Raw genomic sequence first — 2,195 nt, 5'->3', positions numbered from 1 at the left:
AGCGCTTGACTCGACTTTCGCTCTTATTAGAGCTCGTTAGCAGTGCATATACAATGGCCGTGCCGGGATTCGAACCCCGGACATCTGACATGCTAGGCGAGCGAGTAACCACTGCTCCACCAACGCACGTTTGGACGGATCTGAATTATCACGTCTTTTAATTGCGGTATTTCGGGGGAATTATCATCGCTTTTGTCGTAGCGATTAGTGGAATACACTTCACCTAGGGGTAGTCCAATGACGAGTTTTCACCCACCTTCAAACACCTGGCACCAAGTGTCAACTAGTTGACACCAACGCTCTAAACAGATATAAGAATGAGAAAACCAATGTAAGAATTTCAATTCCGTTTATGAGACAGAAAATCACCCCATTTGGCTGCCAAATTTGTGATGGATGTTCTTCACTTCAGTTGCTATGCAACATCTATCAAAACAGTGAACCCAGGCGCGAGTTTTGTGTGTTTTGGACTAATGTGAAGGTTATGAAAACTTTGTTTAGTTAAGGCTTGGTTTCCGTCGTGTTCACAGGGAAATTAGCTTTTGTTGACGGTTTTTGGCGATTTTCGCTAATTTCGGCAGCCTCCTGGTTTTGCCTAGTTCTTGTGATCGGGTCGGGTTTCCGTTATCGTGGACTATTCAACCTTCTTGATCACGAATTTGCGACAAGACAGTATAACGGTTCCAGGTCGTAAGGAATACAACCTTGATTATGAAGTATACTACCCCATACGAAGATGAACACAAGTTAGTTTCGTTTCGTATGAGGAGGGACGGGATTCCTGAGTACGGTTTCTACTCAGATAATGCCATATTGTGCTTCTTTGACAGAGTACCAATCATAGTGTTCACGAAATCTTTTCGATGACCATTATTCACGCTCATCACATTGGCACAGTCTCCGAGTATTCCTCAAGCTTATGCCTGAGTAGTCCTCAGGCTGCCTCATTTTTCAATTAGTACGCTAGTTTCGTGGCGGGTCACATTAGTACGCTTCGTGGCGGGTCACACTACTCACGGGGTTAATGAAAACTCTTTGAACGCTGCAGCGATCCACTTTAGTCAAAATCCGATCGGCCCCAAAAACCCAGATTAATAGCATCTTATCGCCTTTGTGCTTTCTGATGAGCTCTATTCACGCACGGTTAAACGTTAGCACAAGTGATAATCGATGACAAATTTGTAGCATTCCCACATCGTGTTGTGGCATGACTTTTTGAGGACTGTACGATTTTCGAGTCAGCAAAGATGTTACCTTCTGTAACAGTACATTCTTCAAGGCCATCCAGCAGCGCAGCACAATGCTCCTTTTGCAGTGGGGAAAAACTGACTGTTTATCTCGTCGCTCAGCTCGAAACGCAGGTAGGTCGGCTGAGGTGCAATCTTCAAGTGGTCACGGAATCTCCTTGCGAAAGAGGTATTGATCAGTGCACTCAAATGAAAGCCCTTAAACGGATCAGGGGAACAGGCAAACCAGATTTTGTCACGCCATGCAAACATGCTGAAGTGACAGAGATTACGCGGTGAACACCGAACTTGGAAGCCTGGCGATCAGTCATTGCACTGTCAACTGAAAGCGTCCGACGATTTACCGCACATCACTCGTTAGATCCACACCAAATTTAAGTTTCAAAACGTTACCTGACCTCTTGAAATTACTCTCACAAATGTATGAAACTCGTTCGTTTGCAAGTATGAACCGGGAACAAGATTGCTGATTTGACGCGTACTATAATTCGGTGCAGTGGTGGGATGGAATGTGTCCGCCACAAGACAAAAGAGGAAATGTCCGGAGATGTTCCAGTTCCATCTTCTTCCGACTTCCGCCCCGCGGATGGACGACAAATAGTGCGGTGAACAACAGTTGCCAGTTTGACTGGTCACAGATGTAATCAATGTTTGCGTGACTGGTGATGGATGGTGGACAAAACCGCCGCTCCAGATAGTCAAATTAGTGAATGAATGCACAATCCGATAGCTTTTGCGGTACCGGTGAGTGTACACTCAATCATGAAGGAGCTTACTCTATAGTACCTGATGTTAATGTCAGGACGCGCCCAGACAGGAAAAAAGCACATGTGTGGAGGGTGGCGCATCCCCAAGGTCACCTTCGGTTCGACACGTCCGGACGGCTCTCACCAAACACGGCTTAGAAACATATGACCAGTGTAGTGGGCATGAGAGTGTTCACGACCG

At 46.0% G+C, this 2,195-nt stretch overlaps 2 protein-coding genes across 2 annotated transcripts in view; one reads left to right on the top strand and one right to left on the bottom strand.

Annotated features, from left to right (window-relative positions):
• The window catches only part of T265_14275 (hypothetical protein), a gene marked incomplete at both ends in the record, with an annotated part of 24,366 nt that overhangs the window by 9,158 nt on the left and 13,013 nt on the right, over positions 1-2,195 (top strand). The window lies entirely within an intron of this gene.
• The window catches only part of T265_07385 (hypothetical protein), a gene marked incomplete at both ends in the record, with an annotated part of 10,958 nt that continues 9,046 nt past the window's right edge, over positions 284-2,195 (bottom strand). The window contains one exon of the mRNA XM_009172889.1: positions 284-301. Within this exon, the coding sequence (XP_009171153.1) occupies positions 284-301 (18 nt within the window). The remainder of the gene's footprint in view (positions 302-2,195) is intronic.

Source organism: Opisthorchis viverrini (assembly GCF_000715545.1).
Source record: "Opisthorchis viverrini unplaced genomic scaffold opera_v5_167, whole genome shotgun sequence".
NCBI classification, from domain to species: Eukaryota; Metazoa; Platyhelminthes; class Trematoda; order Opisthorchiida; family Opisthorchiidae; genus Opisthorchis; species Opisthorchis viverrini.
Note: the sequence above shows the minus strand (reverse complement) of the source record. Positions and strands in the feature narration are given on the sequence as shown.